At 38.7% G+C, this 23,474-nt stretch overlaps 3 protein-coding genes across 7 annotated transcripts in view; 1 reads left to right on the top strand and 2 right to left on the bottom strand.

Annotated features, from left to right (window-relative positions):
- ccdc150 (coiled-coil domain containing 150) overlaps positions 1-6,708 on the bottom strand; it is a 14,594-nt gene extending 7,886 nt beyond the window's left edge. Inside the window, exons 1-8 of the mRNA XM_032507096.1 lie at positions 6,668-6,708; positions 4,044-4,486; positions 2,985-3,163; positions 2,252-2,320; positions 2,009-2,125; positions 1,801-1,930; positions 1,204-1,247; positions 840-919 (exon numbers count right to left, since the gene is read on the bottom strand). Of these exons, the coding sequence (XP_032362987.1) occupies positions 840-919; positions 1,204-1,247; positions 1,801-1,930; positions 2,009-2,125; positions 2,252-2,320; positions 2,985-3,163; positions 4,044-4,398 (974 nt within the window). The 5' untranslated portion in view covers positions 4,399-4,486; positions 6,668-6,708. The remainder of the gene's footprint in view (positions 1-839; positions 920-1,203; positions 1,248-1,800; positions 1,931-2,008; positions 2,126-2,251; positions 2,321-2,984; positions 3,164-4,043; positions 4,487-6,667) is intronic.
- The window catches only part of inpp5ka (inositol polyphosphate-5-phosphatase Ka), a 33,339-nt gene that overhangs the window by 8,428 nt on the left and 1,437 nt on the right, over positions 1-23,474 (bottom strand). For 2 of the 5 annotated variants that reach the window (XM_032507123.1, XM_032507127.1), the window contains exons 3-14: positions 21,297-21,401; positions 21,092-21,200; positions 20,789-20,905; positions 19,400-19,575; positions 19,056-19,167; positions 18,758-18,867; positions 18,590-18,616; positions 16,586-16,817; positions 15,194-15,331; positions 15,025-15,108; positions 13,898-14,002; positions 12,677-13,731 (exon numbers count right to left, since the gene is read on the bottom strand). In XM_032507123.1, the coding sequence (XP_032363014.1) occupies positions 13,636-13,731; positions 13,898-14,002; positions 15,025-15,108; positions 15,194-15,331; positions 16,586-16,817; positions 18,590-18,616; positions 18,758-18,867; positions 19,056-19,167; positions 19,400-19,575; positions 20,789-20,905; positions 21,092-21,200; positions 21,297-21,401 (1,411 nt within the window). In that variant the 3' untranslated portion in view covers positions 12,677-13,635. Of the gene's footprint in view, positions 1-12,676; positions 13,732-13,897; positions 14,003-15,024; positions 15,109-15,193; positions 15,332-16,585; positions 16,818-18,589; positions 18,617-18,757; positions 18,868-19,055; positions 19,168-19,399; positions 19,576-20,788; positions 20,906-21,091; positions 21,201-21,296; positions 21,402-22,032; positions 22,638-23,474 lie in introns of those variants that run through there. The other 3 variants (XR_004328259.1, XM_032507107.1, XM_032507119.1) reach the window with 3 other exon arrangements.
- Positions 7,620-12,546, top strand: xaf1 (XIAP associated factor 1). The gene is made up of 7 exons (XM_032507141.1): positions 7,620-7,781; positions 9,248-9,383; positions 9,502-9,558; positions 10,285-10,513; positions 10,611-10,678; positions 10,958-11,182; positions 11,273-12,546. The coding sequence occupies exons 1-7, from the start codon at positions 7,744-7,746 to the stop codon at positions 11,303-11,305; spliced, it is 786 nt and encodes a 261-aa protein (XP_032363032.1). The 5' UTR covers positions 7,620-7,743; the 3' UTR covers positions 11,306-12,546.

Genomic DNA, 23,474 nt, shown 5'->3' with positions numbered 1-23,474 from the left:
AAGTTGTCATGACAAAGACATCCTCTTGTAATGTCATCCTGGTTAATGTCAAGTTGTCATAACAAAGACATCCCAAACTAATTTAATGTCAACTTGTCATGACAAAGACAACTTCTGGTAATGTCACTTTGATTAAAGTCAAGTTGTCATAATCAAGACAACCCAAACAATGTCAACTTGTCATGACGAAAACAGAATGACACTTAATGACAGAAGTCAAAAACGTTTATGACTTGTTTATAAGGTTTATGACACGTCCATGACAGTGTCATATCATAGGTATGACAGTGTCACGTCACGGTTATGGCGATATTGTCAAGTAAAGTGTTACCGAACAATGTCATATTTTCTTTTAATCGATTTTTGATTTCTTTGAAAAAAAGCATTTTTTTCCAGTTTTAGGACAGACATGGCTGGGAACAAGAATTATCCAAGAAGAGCAAACCAAAACTCAGTAATACAAAGCAAAAAATCAGTAAAGCTGCACCCTCTGTTGTTCAAACTAAACAACAACTTTAAAAAAAATGCAAATCAGACCACCAAGAAAAAGCATATTACTGACATATCCTGATGAATATCAATAATAGGAAATACTCCTATTGTTATGCAGATATTAATTTTAGTTAATCTTCCCACCCTGTCAAAAATATTTCACAGAATATTCATTCAGACAGGACACACAAAACCTTGCTTATGTGAGTCTTGTAATAATAAATCTGCATTTTTAACACTTACAAAGACTATTTCCGTTGTTCATTTTTCCTGCTATGTTTATATCATGATTACGACAATAACATATTGTGGGGAAAAAATCTGTTACTGTTGAGTGTTACACTCACAGCTCCAGCTGCAGGCGTCTGGCTGCCTCCATCTGCAGGTCTCGCTCTTGCAGTTGCTTGACCACACGACTCCTCTCAGACTGAAAGACAGAGAGGAGGAAGAGAAAAGCTGCTGAGCTGCATCTGCTTATTTAGGGTCTGTTTATTGTGTGTATATACACACACACACACACACACACATACATATTGGAGAGGTGCTGAAATGCAGTGGTCAAACTCCTAAGAAGTGCTCAGATTTACACCAGCATTTTAGATTCTGGAGTCCCGCAGCACTACTTAACATCACAAACATACAATATTCACCAACAGAAATACAGATATAACAGATGACACTTTACTGGAGAGTTTGTCTCTGTCTACTTACTTTCAGTTCGGTTTTCAGCTCAGACACAAGGGAGTCCTTCATAGCTGTGAAAATTAAACAGAAAAATGAAATTCAACATCCATTAATCAATGAGTTGTCAGAAAAATAATCAATTCATTAAGTAATGTTTTCCAATGTAAATGCCAAATATCCTCTAGTTCCAGACTGTCAAATGTGAGACTTTTCTTCTCTTCTCTGTCTTATTTTATTGTAAATTCAAAATCTTTGAGTTTTGGACATTTGATGTTTAGCAGTTGATTGGACGTAACAAGCAACGTTGAAGATGGCTCTGAGAAATTGTGATAGGCATTTCTCACTGTTTTCTAGCCTAGCCTTAGCCCACGTTATGATTCAGGTTGATGTGGTGCATTTCTACAGCTATCAGAATGGAGCTTAGAACTACTGACCTGACCATGCAATACGATGTAGGTTACCAAAAAAATAGAGAATCTACTCTACACTGACAGCTAACTGACAGCTAGTAAAATATACTGTAATTTGTAACCTTTCTTTTCCTGGAAAGCCTTACAGCAGCATTCTGTGATGGTTGTAGCACAGCAACAGCAGATTAGTTTTGTATCCCTTGACACTCCTAACCTGTCTGTTCTTTGAGTTCCTGACAGTGTTCCTCCAGCTGCCTGCCTCTGTCTTTTTCTTCTTCCAGTTGCTGCCGGCTGGTCTGGACCTGCACTTGCAAGACCTGGCACTCCGACCGCAGCAGCAGAGCCTGGGGGGCCAAAGGAAGACAACATGTCAGCTGCTGTTTACACATTCTAATTACTCTGTGGGCTCTCTTACAATGTACCTGTCTCCTCTCCATCACCAGCACTCCCTCCATCTCTTCAACACGCTGGAGAAGCTTGCGGTGAGATATCATGGCTTCATCAGAGCGGGCTGACTCCTGTCTCATCTGCTCTTTCATCTGACCAGAGGGAAGTTTTGTTGAGATGGTTTATTTTCAGTTATTCAGGACTTATAACATAAAGGTTTGTCAGTGGGGGATTGGGGATAAAAGGGCCAAAATAAATGAAAATGATTAGTATCTCACCTCTACCAGTTTCTGACTCATCTCTAATTTGACAATCTTCAGCTCCTTGGCAGCCAAAGCCAGATCCATCTGGAGGAAAAGACAAATTGTATTATTAACAATGACAAAGCACACCACTTGTATTTTCTGCACTAAAATCTCTCAGGAAAAACTGGTGGAACTAACATTTAAAAAAACAATTTTTGTACTATTGCCTTTTCATCCTTTCTTCTACATCATGACATCATGACACCACAAAAACTGAGCCAAGAATGTTTGCAAAACTAGTTGCATTTTTGTGACTTAAAATGCGGTCCACAGCTCCATCATCCATCAAATGGTTAAAGAAATACTTCATTTTGAGAATGTTGAGTCAGAATTAGTTTTCTTCAAGTGTGACAGGAAACAGGGGGAAAAGCTAACCTGGCTCTGTCTAAAAAAACAAAAGGTTAGAAATTAGCCTACCATCACGTCTAAACTTCACTAACTAACTTGTGTTCCAAAACACAGTAGAGGCAAATCTATCCATTGACTGATAGTTTTGGCCACCATTCCTTTCACAACCTTTTACACAACAGCATTATTATGAAGGCAAAGGGACCCACTGGGAGTGAAACATCAATCTTTCAATTGGAAGTAAAAACAAAAGGTGATAATTACAATAAGTATTCCATCTTGATGTATAAATTCATCTCTAAAATGAAAATGGTGAGTAGTTTACAAAAATAAGACCCAAAAGGAATTATAGTATCACCTTGGTGGCAGTGGCTACCTCCAGGGTCTCCCCCAGCATCTGCACCTCTCTGCGAGCCTCGTCTCTTTCCTTGTTAGCCTGCTGAAGTCGGTCCCTGAGCTTCATCGCCTCCCTCCTGGAGGCCTCATGGTCCTCCTGACTCTCCTGCTGCAGCGCTGCCAGCTGCTGCTTCAGATCAACTGCACCAGGAACATTAGCCGACAGAAAATAACGTAATAAAAACGTACCCACAACTCTCAAACATTTTTTCCACAGATTTATTTTTTTTCTACTTAATATACAGTATGTAATTCTAGTGATATAGTCATTTATTGTGCTTAGGGAAAGGTACCGAATTCAATACTTTTTAGGCACCGACCAAATTGCCTCTAAAGTATCGACATTCGAAAAATGCCTAGTCATTCAATACTCAATTTCAATACCACAAACTCATCAGTGCCAGTGAGCCAATAAGCATGAAGCACGCTTCTACCAAGATCTATTAATGTTTGTGATTGGCTAACGTTACACGTTGCAGAGGCAGGCAGCAAAAACTCGGGGAGACGGGCCTCATGTAGAAGGAGCGGAAAAATAAATAAAGGGATTTGTGGCGCAATGTTTAGTGTTGTAATCTTTGTTGTTGTATTAAATTGGTATCAAAAAAAGTATTGTTTAAGAATCGGTATCAAAATCACAGTATTGGTATCGGTAGCGGTATTGGCCCTAGTTGTGTTTAAGTTTGCGTTTAATGTTTAGGTATCCCCCATCTTGTTGCCAGGTTGGCTCAGTTGGTAGAGCAGGCACTCATATATCAAGGTTTGCTCCTCAACGCAGCAGGCACGGGTTTGACTCGGTTCTGCGTCCCTTTGCTGCATGTCATTCCCCATTTCTTTCCCCTTTCATGTCTTCATCTGTCCTGTGGAAATAAAGGTCTAAAAATAACCAAAAAGATAACCTTTAAAAAAAAGTGTCCCCCATCTTTGCTTTTGTTTATATTCCACTGCATAGCTGGATCCTGATTGTAGCTGCCACTGTACCAATGCAATTAGTAATGTTTTTACATTACATAACAGACATTACCTGTGTGAGAGGGATCCAGCTCTCTCTCAGTCTCTAGGCGGAAGATGGTGAGTTTGAGGGTCTGTAGTAGACTTTCCATGCGACACACCCGGCTCACTAGAGAGTCACACTGCTGCCGCAGCATGCCTTCATCCCCAAGGACCTGACGCATCTTCAGAGGACTTCCAGGGTGCTGAGTAGCATCTGTTCTCTGTGCAGATCCCAAGATTTGGTCCCTTGAAATCCCCAGAGCCCCCATGTCTTGAATAAGAGCTTCGGCCTCCTCCTCAGCCAACAACAGGCGCTGGTGCAGTAGGGACAGAGCCTCTGGGGCCTGGGCCCCAACATTAAGGGCCAGGACGGCTGAGCGGGACATTCCTGGTTGCAGGTGGGGGTGGGTGAGGTCACACAGCCCTTGTAGGTGCCCACTCTTAAACTCTAGCCATGATTACTTTTCAAACTTCCTGGAAAATGTTAAAAGGTCTTTATTGAGATAAATGGCAAAACAGAAGTGTTTAAATATTTATTGCCTCATTCTACAGTAGCCTATGCATAATATAACGTTGTGCATAGAGCTAAACCAAATTACAGCAAAACACACCACTAAGACATACAGTACGTTCCAGCGTAACGTTATAGTGACATTAACAAACAAAAATACTTTCATATGCAACTATTTTATTGTGGTCTTACTCATGGCAAATTGAACACATCTTTGAAGACATTTTAAAAATTGTAGTCGGTTTAAACTTACACAAACTGTAACTGGCATTTGACCTGGTAAAGTTGGTTTTATATTGGATGTTGGGCATCAGGCTTGCCCTTTGACCTACGTCAAAACACTTCTGGTGAACTCAGCTAACTCCCCTACACATACTATATTATGTATACACTATATTTTCAAAAAAAACATCCTTTGAGTTTATAAATATTTTTTATGTAAACATATTTTTTTCTAATTTAAAAGTAGTTATATTATTTAGAATAGAATAGAATACCATTATTGTCATAATACACATGTACATAAAATAGTAAGAAAGATACATTTTAAAATTAAATTTGTATACGCATTACAAAAATAATATTACACTGTTATGAAATTGCACAGATATTGGTGTATCACAAGTATTAAATATTAAATGTTGCACAGTAATGAAATTACACAGAATTCCCTGTTGTCGAGTAATACATATTTAAATATTGTACAGCAATGAAATTACACAGGATTTTAGTGTCTTCTAAAGTATTATATATTAATTATCGCACAGTAGGTGGGAAGAAGAAAGTCCGGGGTTCAGAGTGGATATGGCTTTTGGGAAGAAACTGTTCTTGAGTCTGTTAGTCCTTGCACTGATGCACCTGTAGCGCTTTCCTGAAGGTAACAGGTCAAACAGATCAGAGCCGGGGTTTCGAGTTGTCCTTGATGATGTGTTCAACTTTTGCAACTTTTGCAACCTCATGTCTTGTTCAAGGTTTCACGGGCATATTTAATAAATCCATAAAGAAATTCCTGAAACTGTCCTCCAGTTTGAATATACTACTATTTTTTAAGAACACTTATGTTTTCAAGACACAAGCCGTACGTATGTCATTAAAATGTGTCTTAAAAACAGTTTATGCACTGAATAATGTTCCGGTTTAAGGGAAAAAGACAAGTATACAACCATATTAAGATAAATTAGGGAATTTATTTTTTTTATTTTTTTAAATCATCAGCTGTATTGCTAACTAAACTATTTAAGAGGAATCACCCACTTAACTTTTCAGATAAAATAGCAAGAAAGCACAAGTCTGCCTCTGACACAAGTGTATTCAGCAACTTGGTTCACCACAGGTACTTACCTACCCACTGTTACTCGAAATTATTAAAATGAACATGTTCTGAGAATAAGATGCCTCTTTGTGTAACAGACTCAGAAAAAAAAATCATTTTTTAATATTTGTAACAAAAAGTGGTTTCTCTGTCAAAAGAGGCCTTGTGCCATAATGAAGGATATCTTTCTGCGTTAATCAGTTTGTTTTTTATTTAAAGGTTTAAGATCCATGTGGCTGCATAAAGGAATTCTTTTCATTATATGTTGAATCAAGCTACATAATATATTTAAAGTATTTGTTAACATGATCAAAAATCTATAAAATCAAAGGATTTTTTTTTTTTAAACAAGCTTTGTATAATGCATAGGGGAGTCAGCTGAGTTCACCAAAAGTGTTTTGACATGGATGGATGCCGAATAATCGATCTTTCGGATGTGTCGAATAACCAACGTCCAATACAAAACCAACTTTACCACGGTTGGCATTTGTTGCGTAAACAAGTTGGGTTTTATCTGCCAGAATAACTTATAAACCACTACGGATACAGTAGCTAAATGTCGTCAAATCAAAGTGACGTTAAGACCCGAAATATAGCTGACACGTCGATAGCTTTTCGGGACATTTTTACTTTGAATAAAAAGAAAGGCGCGCAAAGAAACCAGTGCAGCAGTGTGTTTCCACTCTCTACCACGAGACTAAAGCAACATGACACGAGCAAAATAAAACTTCAGTACTATACAGCGCCACGCTAAATACTCTCACAAGTTGTTGTTTTTCACTTAATTCTGATTTATAGTCAAATTAAGACCCATAGACACAGTAGAGCTCACCATAACAGTCGCTACTTCCGGCATCTGTCTCCATAGTGACGCGTTGTTCTTCCTTCCTCCAATTTTTTTTTTCTTTTTCTTTTTTTTTTGCTGCATTCATAACTATCGGAAATATCCAATCAACACTTGATTAAGTTGAAATCATAGACTGTATAATATTTGTTTGTATTATTATTATAAAGTCTATGGGTGAAATAGGCCTTTCTATGTTAGTTTATGATGGAAAATACTATAATTACTGGATATGACAGGATGTGGCATTATAATGAACATGTAAATACTGATGAAAAGTCCTTTTTTTCTGCGATACCCGAGTTAAAGATGAAGATAAATTGGAGTTGATCTAAGTTGTGGAGGTAAAGATGTGAAAAAGTAGCCTAACCTATCACTTGTTTGGATTTGAAGTGTTTGCTAATTATATTAACTTGAAGGTAGAGAATATGAGGTAATATGAGGTAGAGAATGGAAACAGCTCCGTTCACTAACTCAACCATCTTGAGTCTTGGCAAGAAAAATAGAGGAATAATAACGCACCACTGACCTCTGCTCCAACATTGATTCATCCTCTTCTTTTTCTCCATTTCGCTGGACCCATCAAAAGTAGCAGGCTAGTAGTAAGTATGGTAATTAATTAACTCCTTAATTCAGCTTTCCCCCCGTGCTGTCATGTCTGCAGGGGTTCTTAAAGATATTATGATCATCTTATAATATAGCTCAAACCCAAGGATAATAGGTTATTTGCAATATCCCAATTTAAGTTCAAGAGACTTCATCTTAATTATGTTCCGAATTTTTTCAGAATATTGAGATATTGAGAGAAACACTATTTACACGATGTGATATGTCTACAGATATGATTCTGTGCTGCAGTCACAATCAACCTAACAATAAACTGAACTGACACAATCGTGGCAATCACATTAGACCTCTGGCGCCATCATGTGGCAGATGCATAAATAACAACAAGTGCTGAAACAACGAAACGGTTTCGCTTTCGGTTCTGCTGATATGAGACCTAATGTGTCAAGTCATGAAAGTTTAGCTCTCAGTGGATAATTATTCAAGGATTTTTGTCGATGGATAACAAAGAGGAAACACGCACCTGCGGCCAATGGTGAGAGTTTACTTTTAGTTCTAGTCAACTTATTAGAATACTATTTATGTCATATGATTTGGACGATCGTCCGAATCATATGACATAAATAGTACAGTCGACTGTATTTCAACAAACACCTCACGGGTAGTGAGCAGTGGGAGAGAGTCCTGCTTGGTGCATAATTGGTTTCTGTAAATAACATAACAGAGTACGGTCTAGACCTGCTCTTTTATGAAAAGCGCTGCGCGATAACTTTTGTTGTGATTTGGCGCTATATAAATTGAATTGAATTGAATTGAATTGAATTGAATTGAATTGAATACCATTAACCAATATTTGTAAGAATTTGGAAATCCGAACTGACATTCATCGTAGCATATTGTGAATATCTGATGTCAAGGCTGTGTCAAGGATGTCATGTGAACTTGTAAATTGTGTTAATGGAGTTTTCCACAAAGTGATTTCATTAGACAGAAGTACCTAGGAGGTTAGGCTACAGCCCGAGGAGAATACATAGTTTGCCTTTCACTTTCTGTATTAGGCGTAGGCTACTGTGGGCCACGGCAACAGGGAACATGTTACCACAGTGGACACACAACAGTAGCATGACTACATTTCATTGTACAATGGGTACAAACAGTTCAGTTTTGCGACTTTTGTTTTGAAGATGAAAGATAATTTGCCAGAGGGACACCTCTTGTTGATAGTCTTCTTAAAAGTGTTTGAATTACTAGTGTTAACTGATTCGGCTTTTAAATCCAATAACAACACCAAATCAATAATTCAGTGAGTCAGCAGTGCATTTCACAGTCAATGCATAATGTAACAACTTGTATTACAACAATTATTATTATTATTAATATTATTAATAATAATATTAATAATCATAATAATTGTGGACAAAATTTTGCACATGCGTAGTTCTTGGCGTACATAATCCAGTTGAAATAAATATTGACAATAGAGCTGCAAAGATTAATCAATTAAATCGACTATTTTGATAACCGATTAGTCGGTTTGAGTAATGTTTTAAGACAAAAGAAAACATTCTTTGAGTCCCGCTTCTTAAACGTGAATATCTTCTATAGTTTCTTCCCTCCCCTGTGACAGTAAACTGAATATCTTTGTGTTGTGGACAAAACAAGACATTTGAGGACGTCATCTTGGGCTTTGGGAAACACTGATCCACATTTTTCACTATTTTCTAACATTTTAAAGACCAAACAACTAATCAATTAATCGTGAAAATATTCAACAGATTAATCAAGCATTGAGTTGAGCAAAACTGGGAAAAAAAATGAAATAGGCTACACTCATATCAGCCAGTAACCATAAGGGATTGTTTGAATATTATGGGGGTGGGGAGGGGGATTGAATCTAGATATATCAGAATAATAAATAATCCCTTAAGGACACAATAAGATTTCTATAGCTTTTTATACCTTGACATGACAGACAGAATATGACCCTCTCTTCTCTTTAAGCCACAAGGAAGTCGCAAAAGCCAACTTTGCTCTACATGAAACACACTGCAGCCGCTTCTTATGTCTCTGTCCTGACTGTGATGAACCAGTTCCCAGAGAGCAACTGACCCAACACAGAGAGGAACAGCACACACAGGTACACACACACACACACACACACACACACACACACACACACACACACACACACACACACACACACACACACACACTGGTGCATGTTCTGTTACATTAACAACACTGTTTGTTTGCAGGTGAGATGCTCCAAGTGTAACCAGAAGATGGAACGTTGTCACCTATCGGATCATGAGGTAAGTCCATTGGTATTGTTGCTGCTATTTGGCTGGACATGAGCTAGTATAGTATTGTACAGTATAGGAAACATCTCTAATGATCTTATTGTATTATTGGAACTGTAGGATCCAGTGAGACACACTAGGGACTAAAAGTTAGGATATGTGGAAGGTCACTGTTGCTTCGGTTTTAAACATACTTTTTTAAAATTGGTCTCTTATGAGGGGTTTTAAGGATTGATAATTATTCTGGAGGAAGTTCATCATTTCATTTCCACTTTCAACTGTGAGAAACAAAGCAGTAAGGCACATAAAGTCACAAGTAAGTTCCTAAAAGTTGTAATTACCCAAAAATAGCAAGAATTACTAAACAACAAAAGCAATACGTTCATACGTATAAGCATATGAACGCATATGAACGTTCATACGCATACGTTCATGGCCCATAAAAGAGGCCAATGTAACTAAAGTACTTAACAGAGCAAATTAACATACAACTGCCCTGGCCTAACAAACATGAAAGAAAGGGAACAATTACACTGGCTGATCAGCCTATGTTGGACATAAAGGGGAATAATTGAACAATAAATTTGTAGGCTACTAATTAAACTACAAACAACAATCAAAACAAAACCAACACTTATTCAAGCAAAGGAGAGCCTCCAAAAAGAGTAACACTGTCTGACATCAGATCTGTAGTAACTCCTATTTATCAGTGTGACTCCTCTCTGCTCCGTCTCCCAGTCTGATGAGTGTGTGGAGCGTCTGCAGAGCTGTCAGTTCTGCGAGTTGGAGCTGCCGTGGAAGGAGCTGGCTGAACATTGTCTGGTCTGTGGTAGTCGCACTGAGCTCTGCAGGGACTGCGGCCGCTATGTCACCCTGAGGGACCAGCCCAAGCACGGCTTGACCTGCTCAGTTACTAACAATGGCACAGGTCCTCCTCAAACTACCAGCAAACCGCCACCAAACAAGAGTAAGGGGACGTTTGAGGCTTCAGCACAAACACCAATTAACTTACAAAATTGTTTTTTTCTTTAACTATGACCATGTCTGTTTTCTATTTTTTAAAGCTAATATATCAGTGACTTGTAAGAGCTGCATGGCATCATTTCCAGCTGAGGATATAGAGGAACATGAGGTATACATCTTTTCAAGCATTTCAAATAATATGGGAACAATTCCTGACGCTAACCATACTTTATGGAGAGCATTAAAAACATCTTGCAATGTTATCAAGATGAAAAGTAACTTTATCCTGGCTTTTTTTTTTTCACATGTTCATAAGTCATTAACACAGTTGATAAAACAATAAGGGCTTCCATACTTCTCCCATAGTCTCGCTTCAAGCCCAAATCCACTGTACAGCATTTTTCAACAAGCAGTCATTGAAGTAATATCTTTGTCCCCAACAAACCAGCTGGAGTGTGTTCTAGCAACCAGGTTGGACGATGAAGAGGCAGAGAGTGAGGATGATTTCTTCAGCCAGGGGGCCACTCCTTGGCTAAGCAGGACCCATAAGTCAACCTTTCCGTCAAACAGACCCAGCAAAGGTCCCCAGGGTGATGGAGGTGACCCAGACCAGATTAGCACCTGCCCCCACTGTCATCTGGCCTTGCCCCTCATCACACTACGTTGGCATGCGGTAACATTCCCGCCTCACACATTTTGTATTTACATTGTTTAAAAAAGTTCCTATTACAAGCGGTTTCACCTTCTTCTTCTGTGTTTTTAGGTGAAGTGCCAAATCCACATTTACTTGAAATAAAGAGGGAGCTCCTCGGAATGGATGAGCTGCTTCACAGCTTTGATCAATGTTTCATTAAGGATAAAAGACAAGTACTTGGGCTGTTAAAATGTACTTTCGGTTGTTCATATCATTTCTTAATGTTTACATTTTGTTTTTAGTTTTATTGACCTTTACTTTCTTAGTGTGCATAAAGAGGAAGTGGTTTCCGAATATAATACTCTGTATCTAAGTAAACTTGGCATGCTTGATAACTTTGTGATGTTCCTTTTGCTAAATACAAACTAAGGTCAGCAGGGTCAACCTCTATTTTAACCTTATAGAAAATAATATCACACTATAACTATGACACAAAACTGCTTGTGAAAAATAAGCCATGTTCTGAGAAGTCCATACCATTACACTTGCAAGTACATGGAAAGAACACCAATGGGGTAATAACAGATATTTAAAGGTATGTGGGTCATGGAATTAGACTGTTTATGTTTCGTTACAAAATAATCCCAAAACTGCAATATTGGGAGTAATCCCTGAACGTTGTAGACATTCATATTTGCTATACATATTTTGTTGGCTACAGTGAGGAAATGTAGAAATGCACATGCAGAGGATGCAACATATAACAAAATTCCAGTTCTATTTCCATGGCTATAACCTCACCCCAAAACAAATTACTGCAAAAAACAAAAGTACCATACCTTGTTTTGATGTGTTCTCTCGCTTGAGGTCAAATGTAATTTAACAAATGGTGACTATGGCAACAAATAACCTTATGGGTGGATACGGTCCGTTTTCCTGGAATTGCCGTCAATCACGTTTCACTGTTTGATGGCACTAAACTTTAGAATTATACACCTAATGACAATGATACAATGAATGCAATTAAATTGTATGAACGAGAATAGAATAGTAATAACAAAGAATTAAGTAAGTTATTTATTTTCATTTGCAAAGCTAGGAATTTGTTACAGTACATTACATTTCATTACTATTTCAGAAAATAGGTCACTTTTTAGTAAAAAACCAGACCAACATAAATTAGCTAATATAATTAATTCCAGCAAGCCAGTAACATTACATTTTTGTGTTGGTGAAAGTTTATAACAGCATTATTTATAATCAAGAGGATCAGCAAGAGGCAATGAAAACCACGCGAGTGTTATGATAAATAACCTGATGAATAACACTGAGCAGCATAGTACAGTATGCTAAATATAAAGCCACAATCATTTCAAAGGCACTTGCTGAAACCATATTGTTTTTGAAGGGAAAAAACTAATTATATTCTTTATTTACACACTTATAGCAAGACAACCTATAAATACTTATACATTAACAATAAACAGTGCAAAATATCTTTCTCCATTTTGCTGTGATATCAGTTTTGAATTGAAAGGGAATGAATATTGTTTCAACAACTGCAAAGTGCAGGTGGGCTAATGGGACTGCAAGTTGAAAATGAGCCACAAGTAGTCTGACACACACACACACACACACCAGACTCTCGTACATTTCATTTGTACAGAGAAAAGAAAGGAAGGAAAATGAAATTTGAGCGTAAATCATTTCGCTGCAAAATGACAACAAATTAATGTAAAAACTAAAAATGGCCAATGAGCTTTGTTAGTTTTGCAATTCCCTTTTTCTTGTTATAACCGTAGCAGTCCGGTGAATTTTGGCTAGGGTGTTTTCACCCTTCCAAACTAGCCAGACTCAAATATTCAGTGTTCCAGCTTAAGAGCATGAAATCCAGCATTAAAACATGGAGACAAATATTTGGATTTTCTAAAACACAGCTTTGAAAGGAGCGCTTCCTTTCATCAACTGACGCACAGGATTGATCACACAAAGCAGCAGGCCTGTACAGAACATACTTCACCTTCTGTTTTATCAATATGTCTAACCTAGCAACCAAATTCCTCATTAACCAAACGCATAACATCCAATCAAATAACTTCATCATATCTTATACAGCAATCTTGTACACAGTATAGTAACTTAGTCATTTTATTAAGCTTTAAGCCGGGACACAAAGCCGGCATTTCTTTGTTCTACGCTAACATTCTCAGGTTTTAAGTCAGTTGATGAAGGATTGCTCATAGCTTCTGCTTTGCTTGATTTCAGTCAGACCTTCCATTCTGGTCAACATATAAAAAATGTGACCCCAGAGACCAGTGGGAGAAAAGATAAATTTAAGTAACTAATGGCCACACCGGCAGTGTTAGAGAAGTCAGTGGGCATGTGTAACAGCATTAACAGGAAACAATTCCTAATCGGCACCTTTTGTGACAAGTTAGGAAACGATCCAACAACAATCCAGGTCCATTTCTACATCATCCCGCACTGATAGATCAGTTCAAAAAGTTTTCGCTCGCTATGGTTTTGTCAAGTCCATTGATCTTCTCAGGCAACAAGCCCTCCTCAGTGGCTACCTTGGACTCATGGACCTACGAGAGAGAGCAGCAGGTCAGACTGGTGCTTACTTACATGCCCAGGAACATTTATTCTGACCAATTAAATCAGTTTTAAGTTGTCAAATAGGATGGATGAGAAAATGCATGGCTATTTGTGGAGTACTCTTGGTACACAGTACATTACGTGCTTAATACTTACCTTGAATGGTTCACTGATTCCAATAATGCACCGCAGATTACTACTGTAGTAGCACAGCAAACAGTCTCCTCCCCGCACAGGGATTTCCTCTTTACTAACATATACCTACAAAAACAGAGAGACTTTTGTTCTATTTATGCATCTTTTATTATATCATCAGTTGGTTTTATTAGGGGTCCAAGCCCGAGGATGCGTGCACCGCAGTATTTGCAATTCGATACGCGGTTTTACACAGCAGGGCTGTGGAACCCTATTGTTTTCGTAGGGTTTCTTCTTCTTCTTCTTCTTCTTCTTTTCCTCCATTATTCTTCTCCCCATAAAACTGGTGCTGCAGCCTAAACCGTACATGGTGGCGACGCGCCATTTTCAGGACTGGTCCGAAAGTCCGCAAAGACCTCAACCAAAAACATTGACCCACTTCTACCACTAGGTGGCGCTATAGCAGAGAAAAACACGTTTAGCCCTATAACTCCCAAACCGTACATTGGAAATTTAAAAACCTTACATCCACGGGTTCCCTGGATCCTAATGAATCTCGTGATGTGGGCCACGCCCATTTCCGCCTAGACTTTTATGCGTGAAAAATCGCGATTTATCGAAAACCAACTTTTTCGAACTCCTCCGAGACCGTGCAATGGATCTGCACGAAACTTGGCACATAGCATCTCCAGACCGACCTGACAAAAAGTTGCATAAAGATTATTTACAGAATAAGAATTGCGCATATTACGTGCAAACAAATTTTTGTAGGTAGCTATGAAAACATTGTCTTTGCCATATCTCGGCCAACATAAATGCTATCAAAGCCAAACTTTACAATATTACTTGCTATGACCCCTTGAGATTCTGTAACAAATTTGACAAACATTGGCCACTAGGGGGCGCTACAAATACAAAACAAGTGTATTTCTCATAAACCGCTCATCCAAATTTTACAAAATTTGACGGACACCATTTAGGCCCACTCCTGAGGGGGTCCTCACAGTGGGGTAGTGATTGGCACACTTCCCGGGTCACTGGGGACGACTGGCGCGGGGAGGCTTGGACCCCGTTGAAACTGCGTGCAGTTCTAGTTCTAATACTTTTTCTTAAGATATAGTCTTATTCATGGGGGCACAAATTATTACCTGTATGACTTCTTCATTGAAGGCCACTTCGTCGTCTTTGACCCACGTGTAGGTGATGTAGTCCGACACACAGGTGAATCCAACCTGAATCAAATTCACACATTCAAGATTGTCATACTGAAATATCACATTTAAATTGCCAGTGGTAAACGGTTGTTGTTAAGACAACCTTATAGAGTCCGATCCAGTCCCATGTACTGGAGGGGAACGGCTGCAGAGGGCTGTACAGAACCATTGCATCAATGTCTGCGCTCCAGTCGCCCTCTGCCTGCAGACGCACCAGAGGAGTCTCGTACATCTTCCTCAGCTGGATAGGTGGAGAAATAAACCTACATGTTAACTCACCTTGCCTTTTTAAGGTAAATGATACACAGATGAATATGTCAATGTAATTGTAGATATTTAAAAGAATACTTCCTGTTCAATCCTGTTATTATCTTTGTTGGTTTGTCAGCAGGATTACCGAAAAACTACAGGCCACCATTTGACAAAAGTTAATGGAAAGGTGTAGCATAGGCCAAGGAATAACGACCTAGTGAAAGATTTGTAAACGGACGTGACATTCCTAAAAAAATATGATATGGAAAATAAACAGGAGCAGTCAGACAATCAAATCAGTTTGAAACAAATCCCCAGGTTAGCCAAAGTTAATACATATTATTACCCTGTCCATTGCGACATCCATCCGTTAGACCCACTTCCAGGTTTACTTTGACCTACAGTACTTACTGTAGTTGATGGTTTCCCTTGCACAGAAAAACAGTGGTTGTGCAAGTGATTATTCCAAACATTCAGATGTGCAAACTCGGTTTAGATGATCTGGCTAAACTGGTAGCTTTTAAACACCCTGTCTGATCATCTGACTGCTTTTGTTCTCACCCCATCAGATGTAGTTGAAGCCCGACCAATACTGGATCTTTGAGGCTGATACAGATAGCGATAGTTGGGAAAATCAAATCGCAACAGATAGTATTAGTACAGTCTTAATATGGGAGGCTCAGATTTGTTTGTTTCTTCTTTTTTTTTTACTAAGATACATACGGGACATTATACATTTGAGAAATCAGCTTGCAAGTGCTCTCTGGTGAAAATATGTGATGGACACTGTTTGTTTGTTTGTTTATTTATTTTTAAGATCATTTTTGGCCATTTTAGCCTTTAATAGACATGACCTCTGTAGACAGGAAAGGGAGGAAAAAGTGGCCCTGAACCCTTAAGTTTGTATAATGTTTCTCAAAAATAAGAAATTATGTGTTTTTGTTGGGGACTGTGAATTGCTTAAAGATAAGCTACAGCGTGTGTTTACTGTAATGAAGGAACATGTCAGCCAGCAACAATGTGGCTCATTGATGTGTTTAATAGTTTTTGGACAAGGGAGCTCTGTGGCACAGAGCAATAAAATCAGCCAATAGATACACACAAAAATAGGTTATCTAAAGGCTGATTTATTGTTGGTTTTAGTCTTTTTTGGGATTTGTTCTCAAAACAAAACAAGAATTTGACCCCTCATTAAATATATAATCCAGCCAACTGCTTGCTTTACTGTGTTTCACTTTCTCACCTCCAGTGTGAAGACACTGATGACAGGTTTGTGGTCACTGATGCCGTACTCCATGTTGCTGGTGTACAAGTCCTGCCTGATCTTCAGCGGGTACTCCTCATCCTCTTCCGGGTGCCCAACCTTCTTCGCATCCGGTCCAACCCTGTTTTTATCTTGCTCGTCAGAGGGTGGGGCCCTGGGTCGTAGCCGCCACAGAATCCTGTCGGTCCAGGCAGGTTTACGCTTCTTGCCGCTGTGTTAACGGACACAGAGTAGAAAGGAGGGCTTTAGTTAGGAGACAAAGACAACTCTTTATAACAAGAAAGAATCAAGGGTGCATAACTGGGGGTGGGGGAATTGCCATTTTTTTTCACTATATTATTCAGCCCGACATCATGTTATATCATGTTAGCACATTTCTGTTTGAGAGGAGAGTTAGTAAGTTGTCTATGTCAACGGAAGTTATTTTAAGTCAACAAAGAAGGTGTGGCAGCGGTTTATGGGAACAGTTAACTAAATATTTTTCACAATGAACAAAGAAATATTCCATTTGTTGAGCTGTTTTTTTCTGTTATGTATTTGAATTACAGCGATCCCATTTACTCTTATACCTATTTTGTGGTCATTGTTTTTTAAGAGAAGTAGCCATTTTCCTGGCTCTGCATTTTTAGTTTTGCCTCAAAGCTCTAGAGCCAGCCTTCAGTGATCACAACATCAGACCTGCTAGAATCATCAAAAAAAAAAAAAAACGAGACGTGGGCAGCAATTTAGAGTTCGAGAACCATGCTACAGTCTGACCACTCAAATAATCATACAGTAAGCTGCTGGGTGTTAAGTACTGTAATTTCACTGTGTAACAATATCTCAGGCAAGGTGTCAAACAAATTGCAAGTACTGTGGGCCTTAGTGGACCTGTATATACAGTACATCAAATATAACAAGTAAAAGGTACAGTTTGTCTATGTAAATATGAAAGTATTACATTTCACTGTACAAGCTGCTATTTTGTGCCATGGAATTTAATAGATGGATACAGTTAATGCCAATGTATGATATATTATGTCTAACAGATTCAAAATGTGTGATTCTCTTGAGTTTCTAAGGTTCTTCAGACACAGAGTTTTCAAGTGTTAAACTATATTTTGAACTTAGATTTTGAAATGAGAGGTCTAATATTACATGACTTAAAATGTATTTACTAGTATGTTAGGGAAGCTACAATTTGCATTTTCATAATACAGGATACGGCTGCGTATTACACTTCGATCTTTGGAATAGTTCATTTGACATGATTTACACAGATTTTTACAGACCACACAGTAGCTGTTGTCTACTAGCCACCTTCATCATAGGCTGTAGCGTGTCTGGGTGATTAATGGATCTAACACACACGTATTGAATTATCCACAGTCATAGCTGCCATGTTACCAAAACATCTATTTCTGGCCATGCATGTTAACTGTTCCGCAGCAGCTGTTCTGGGACACAGCCTTTTATTTAAACAAGCTTTGAAAGCAGTAAGATGGTAATACACACTGTAGGTTAAAGGCAGGTTAATATGGACTACTATTATTTTGCTATTTAGAAGTACCTTTTGGAGTTTTTAAGTCATAAAAATATCGTACAATAGTTCTACTAGTGGTCAAAAACTCCACAGGGTACCTTTAACAGCAATAGTAGTGGCCCCCAAAACAACAGGTCTATGAGCTCTGATAACATTCTGCAAAATAAACAAGCATTTCAGTCTTTTCTCTGCACAGACAATCTGACATTTGTCTTGAAAAGACTTTCAGTTCCACCTGCTGGTTTGTTTCATTTGCAGTGTGTTACAGATGAAGAGGATCTTCATTAAGCCTTTGAAAATTGGTCAAGACTTACTGTATGCATTGAAAAGGAGGACACTACTGTTAGCATAATTGAACAATAGCATGTGTACACATACTGTAGTGCAGTTAGGTGAATTCGAAAAGGGGTGACATTATATACTAAGGGAGATGTGGACGCAACTGTGTTTTGAACTCTTACTTAAAGCCAAACCATGTCCTGTAGAGCCTGTGAAGTTGAAAAAGGCACAGATGCAACATATTCAAATCACCATAATTAAGAGGCAAGTACTAGAAATAAAAGAAACAATTTTACATTATGATTATGATTAATTAGGACTGATTATGATGATTTAACTCAAACAGTTACCTGCTGTCATAAGTATCGGAGTTTAAGTCAAACTTGTATGTGGGTTGAAAGTCCAGAGGCCCTTCCTCAAACTCCTGGAGCATCTGTTCGTTCTTCTTCATCATGGTCAACTGAGAACAACATAGCACACATTTCATGCTGTTACTAACTCCCAAATTACAAATACAGAATCAAAGCATGACTAGTAATATTCTGGCTGCTCATGCACAGATCATTCAAGTGTTGTACTGTGATCCCTATGAACTTTTCAGGAGTTGATTATGCTGTAAACAGCTGAATGGTTCTGGAAGTGTCAAACCTGGTCTTTGCTCCACAGCAGGTTGTAGGTTTGATTATTGATACAGGAGCGGAGAAAGTGCATGCCATGGTCCTGAATTCGGAAGTTGAGATCTCCAAACCAGAACACCAGCCTGGACCAAGAGAGGGGCAGAGAAGGGAGGATGGACAACAAGAGAAAGCAGTTGATGAGTTGAAATGAGAAATATCAAAGAATGGGTGACTGCACCAATTTTATACAAAGCAAACTGACCTGGTGCAGAGACTGTGAGATAAATGAAGCTTAAAGATCTTCTTTAAGATCTGTCATATTTTCAAAACATCTGTTTGGGTAAGCTGGAGTTTTTATTTTGTGTATCTACTCACCTGTGATCAACAATTCTTGAAGCCTTTTTGCAGTCAAAGGTCTGCGTATCCATGATGTACTCAAACTCATCCACTCTCTCTGTGGCGTACTTCATGTGTGCAGCCAAGTGACAGTTGAGGAAACAGAGCATGTGGCCATAGAAAGACAGACGGACAGACACGCCGCCTTTGTTACCCTGAGAGAAAAGCAGGAAGAGATAAGAAACAGAGGAACCACAAATTCGGCCAAACTACTCTACACTGTTCCTGTTCCTGCTTTAACAACTCAGACAGAAACAAAAGACAAAATTATCAACTTCTGACAAGTGCGACAAATGCTTTACTGGACATTTTGGAGGGGAAAAAAACGTAGTCAAGTCAAACTTTTAATTCTGTTTCTGTAGTTTGGTTAATAAAGTGACCCAAGAGGAATGTGTGCTTTTTTTCATCCCATCCCCCAATTTTACACATTAGTATGGTTACTAGTGTTGGGGAGTATTACCGCATATGTAAAGAAAATAATTGTGTAAAGCCCTCCAGAGGACGCTGTGTTAAGTCTGATGAATGTCCTCAAGTGATACAATGTGAGTCAGCGTCAGTTGGGGCTGAAGACAAGTTTAAAAAAGAAAAAGAATCTGGGGATGTGGAATTAGAAAGAAGTGAGCTTAACAGACCTCTACAGACTACTCCTCATCTCTATTTAAGACTAGAGGCTATACAGGGAGGCTCCAAAATCATGGTTGCAGCTGTCACTGTGGTCCTGCTACACGTCCTGCGATGCCCTGCCACATCCTGCTACACTCTACTGTGCCTTGTAATGCAGCACAGTGCCCTACTAAGCCACAAACTACAACAAACTACTATTTTATTTTTTTAGTCACTTTTTCATTGTCTTTAATTGTGACTGTTATTGCCACTATCTATTTCAACCCCAACCAGCCCGTCAGCAACCGCCTACTAAGCACCTGGGTCTGTCCGAGGATTCTTCCTAAAAGGAAGTTTTTCCTCGCCACTGTCGCACTGTTGCTTGCTCTGGGGGGAACTACTAGAACTGTTGGGTCATGGTTAATTATGTGGTCTAGTGTGGTCTAGACCTACTCTGTAAAGTGTCTTGAGATAACTCTTGTTATCCATTGATACTATAAATAAAATTGAATGGAATTGAATTGAACTGAATTGAATTGGCTACCACTAGGATTACACCCCCAATTTTGAGAACTGTTTGTGGTTGAGTTGTAGTTTGGGCAATGAAAACACTAGATTTAAAAAAGGAAAAAGAATGCTGCTGCATCTATTTCAATCTCTTTTTTTGCTTTTTTAATTGCCCATTGTGAGTCGGACAGAATAACACAAGTACAATGCCAAATCAGCGGAGTCGTGTGTGTGTATGTGTGTGTGTGTGTTTCTCACCCAGTAACCATAAATGCCTGTGCGTGTGTATGTGGCCTGAATGTCTCTGATGAAGGGGACATGCTTCAGTTTGGAGAAGAAGAGCAGCAGCAGACCCTGCATTCTGATGGATGACACCTGAAACACACACACACACACACAAAGTAAATACAGTGCAACATTATATTACAAATAAAAGCTATCAAGGAGTTACACTTATTACAAGGGGGAAAAACAGACACTTTTTAGATTTATCTGTTCTTGTTTACCTGAAAATGAGTGTCACCTTGAATGTGTATCAGGGTGTTTTAGGAAGATTTGTACCTTAATGTATTTCCGTGGTGCTAAGGTGGCCATTAACTGGTTACTCCACGGGTCATCAAATATAGTGTCCGACACAAACCTCAATGGCCCTGAGTACACCTCCTGCAAACTATTACACACAAGGTGTTAATTGTCAGTCACTCTTCCTGTTATATACACAAAACACAGACCCCAACAATCAATTCACATTCCATGCACCACTTACCCAATAACGTAGAGGTCTGGTCTCTTTGGGGAATTCAGATGGAGAAGCAAGGTCATATCATCGGGAGGATCAGCTGTGGCCACGTTCCACGTCACCATGTGTAGCCTGCAGGCACGGAAGATGGAAAATTAGTCATTTGTGCAGCACTCGCATCCAAAAATATATACATATTCCATAATAAATGGACATCAATTTTTAGAACTGAACAAGCTATTGGGTATGACAATTTACCTTCAAAATATACAGGATCACTATAAGACTGAAAAGCATCCAGCTGCACCACAACACAAAATAAAACAGAACTGTACTTTGACAAACTGACTTCATTCAGTGAGGCAAAAATCAAAGATGAGCACATCATTTGAGTGTAAAAGCCGTGACAGTATAAACACGGTGATACTACCATAGGCAAATCAGGCTGCTACTGTTAAAATGGATAATGAGACAACTCATCCTTTCGACCAAACTTGCAACATTCATGTGATTGAATTTTCTTTGCTCAGCTACGACAGTAACATGTACGACAGAAACCAAAAGGACAAAGTTCCCCTGGAGGGTTTCAATTAGGAAAAATGAAAAGTGTATTTCAATGGCCAGTTCTTTGAAAAAACAGCAGAAAAAAGTTAAAGCATGTTAAAGAGAAAAGAGTACAGAGCTGAATAAAAAAACCTAAACTATCTTTCTAGTTTCAGTACACACAGAAAAGAAAAGCGAAGAGGTGACTTTTTTTTTCCACCTGAAACTGTTTTTTTTTGGCTTGTTGGCGCTCTTGCCACAGAAGAGGATGGCTTTATCCAGAGTCTTGACCATGTCCTCATGCAGCTCGTTTTTGGGGTCCACGTCGTCCATGCACGTCATCAGCTGGTTGAGCCGATGGCGCAAAACCAGTTTGCTGCCTGTAGACTGCGTGGCATTGCTGGAAAGGCTGTCAGAGCGAACGCGTCCCACGGTGCCAAACAAGCGAGTGATTTCATCCATTGTGGCATAAAGTGTTCAATGCAGTAAGGTCCGCTGTCTTCTTGAAAACTGAATGTTGTTGAAGTGACAAAATATGAAAGGACAAAGTGGCAGTGCACCACAAAAAAATTCTAAAATGTGACAATTTTAAGTACGTTTGGAATTAAAGAAGAAATCTAACAACAGTCCAAAGTTTTGGTTGTTTCTGTAGAATCAAACCGCTGAGTGAAATGTGTCCCAGTTTATGGATTTAGGTGCTCCAGAGTTGGACTGAGTGACTGACTGAGTGAGTGTATAATCTCTGTAAAATGCCTCAACATTAGGCTTAATAAAACATTGGGAAACCAACTTGCACCAGTAAACACAAAAATCCTTTCCCTTTGCTGAGCACTCAGCTGTTCTTTCCTTAGGCATGACAGCAACACATTGTTTTTTTTCTTTAAATCCGCATTAACTATTGGGCAACCTAATCCACATGACATAATGCAGTCAGATTTGTATAGTGGAAAACATTGCACTGTGTTTAGTCTTGCAGCACTTTAAATCCTAAATGAGACAGACAATTGTGCTTTCAGCAGCAGGCACTGACTCACAGAGTTGGTCAACTACCAATGCTACACTTTAAATTAAATGAATAATAATATTAATAATAATAATAATAATAACAACATTTTGTAGCTGTGAACTTAAATGCCATGTATAAATTGCAATTATTGACACTGCTTTTATTGTTCCTATTCATTAATCTGTCTTATTGTTTCTATTTACTGGTCTTTATTGAAAGTTTGCAGCTTAAGTAGTCAGCAGAAATAAATTTCCCAAAGGGAACAATAAAGTATAATTGAAGTGAAGACTAAAGCGGGGAATGTCAACATTGAAAAGCCTGTCTTTCTGATTGACTTTCCATCCAAAAGTGGACAGTGTCCTCTCTGTCTAAAGAAGGCAACGGCACAAGATGTGAGGAGAAACTGTATCTGTTCCAGCTTGAAAAATCACTCTTTTGTATTATGCACTATATAGATTGTGTCATCACAGCCCATCACAAAGACCCTCTTATTATAATACCATATTTGCCATTGCATGATTGGGCTTCTCTACAGTTCAAGTGACACTGATCATTAGTTTGACATCAAAACAAGAAATTAAGCATTTATCCAAATATGCCAAGGGAACTTAAGCAGTCACCACCTCCACAGCAACAGTCTTGTATGGCTCTACAAC

Source organism: Etheostoma spectabile, chromosome 3 (genome assembly GCF_008692095.1).
Source record: "Etheostoma spectabile isolate EspeVRDwgs_2016 chromosome 3, UIUC_Espe_1.0, whole genome shotgun sequence".
NCBI lineage: Eukaryota > Metazoa > Chordata > Actinopteri > Perciformes > Percidae > Etheostoma > Etheostoma spectabile.
The sequence above is the reverse complement of the archived record's forward strand: the minus strand, read 5'-3'. Positions and strand labels throughout refer to the sequence as shown.

Excerpts from the sequence above, each read along its gene's own strand:
- xaf1 (XM_032507141.1), top strand. The coding sequence starts at position 7,744 with ATGGATAACAAAGAGGAAACACGCACCTGCGGCCAATG. Across the intron at positions 10,514-10,610 it reads CAAACCGCCACCAAACAAGA|CTAATATATCAGTGACTTGT; the intron begins GTAAGGGGACGT and ends TATTTTTTAAAG. Across the intron at positions 10,679-10,957 it reads AGGATATAGAGGAACATGAG|CTGGAGTGTGTTCTAGCAAC; the intron begins GTATACATCTTT and ends CCAACAAACCAG.